The 1,346-nt window shown below is 66.2% G+C and overlaps 1 protein-coding gene across 1 annotated transcript in view; it reads left to right on the top strand.

The window, feature by feature from the left end:
• Window positions 1–1,346, top strand: part of DOCK1 (dedicator of cytokinesis 1) — a 239,593-nt gene that overhangs the window by 222,717 nt on the left and 15,530 nt on the right. The window contains 1 exon segment of the mRNA XM_012723446.1: window positions 938–1,044. Within this exon segment, the coding sequence (XP_012578900.1) occupies window positions 938–1,044 (107 nt within the window).

The raw sequence follows: 1,346 nt of genomic DNA, 5'->3' as shown, positions 1-1,346 counted from the left end.
CTGCCCAAGGCGGGCACCCAGGCGCGTCTGGCCAGCGTGTCCACCCAGTGTCCTCCGCCTGCCCAAGGCGGGCACCCAGGCGCGTCTGGCCAGCGCACCCGCCCAGTGGCCTGAGTGTTTGCGTTGGGTCAGGCAGGGCGTGGGGCTAGGACGCCCCACACTGGAGAACAAGATGGGGCGCCAAGGACCCCTCACCCCTACTCGTGAGCATCTCATACCTGGGCCTCCGGGGCGGGTGGCTACACTCACGCTCAGCCTTGCGTTTGAGTGAGATCCTCTGCCCCTTTTGAGTTGTGCTTGACTTAGCGAAGGTCTGGGACGCCCAGCTTCAGAGGTCTCTTTGATGTCCAGGATTTTCCATTTGATCCGTGTCGGGGGGAGGGGAGAAATGAGCCCCTTTGAGGGCCTAATAAAGTCAGGACCTGCTGCCTCTGTCCTGGAGCTCATTCCTCCGCGGAGCCCGCGGTGACTCTGGACCCTTCGTGGCAGAGTGGGGCGAGCGGCCCCGTGACCTCGCGGGCGCACCTGAGCGTCACTGCACGTGCTGAGGGGCAGGGAGCCGACGGCGGGGGGTGCGCGCTGAGAACCCCGGGCTCGGGGCCCCTGCGGCCCTGGGGCTGACGCCTCGGCAAGACAAAGGCGTCACGTCGCTGCAGTCAAAGGCGGGTTATTGCAGTCAGTCAGCTTGACAGACGTCACGGCTGCCGGACTGGTCAAGAGCCGCCTGGTCTCTAGACACAGCTGGCCCGGCCGGGCCTTCCCCTCTGCTCCGAGTCACCTTTTCTGTCCGCCCGCTTGGCTCACGCCGGCATCGGACAGGGAGCCGCCGCGTCTCGGCCACTCCGGGACTCTGCCGAGACCGGTGGGGGGAGACAGCCCCGCGCCGGCTCTGGGGCTGAAGTGAGGGACCCACTGAGAGTGAAAGGCTGCTTGGGGTGAACGTCTCGTTTCTGTCCTAGTTTTTACAGGGTGAATGAGGTGCAGCGCTTTGAATACTCCCGACCGATCCGCAAGGGAGAGAAGAACCCCGACAATGAATTTGCGGTAAAAAGGGAAACCCTCCAACCCCCCCCCCAAAGCTGGACTGGTGTGGCCTTGAGGCTGCTGCCTGCGGCCCTCAGGTCTCCTGCCGAAGTGGCGGTGCGGCCTCACAGCCCCACGGGCGGGCGCCTGGTCCCTGCGGGCGTGCCCGCGCGGGGTCTCGTCGCCGTCAGGACACTCCACTGGAGGAGGCGTAAAATAAAGCGCCGGCTCGGGGCTTGTTTTCTGCCGCTGTGCCGCCGCGGTGCCAGTTTACGGCGCCCGTCAGCCCAGGCGCCGGCCGTGCAGTCGAGCTGTCCGAGGGC

The sequence above is a fragment of the Condylura cristata genome, unplaced genomic scaffold (assembly GCF_000260355.1).
Source record: "Condylura cristata isolate star-nosed mole 26May11 unplaced genomic scaffold, ConCri1.0 scaffold00011, whole genome shotgun sequence".
NCBI lineage: Eukaryota > Metazoa > Chordata > Mammalia > Eulipotyphla > Talpidae > Condylura > Condylura cristata.
This window is presented reverse-complemented; position numbering and strand designations above follow the sequence as displayed.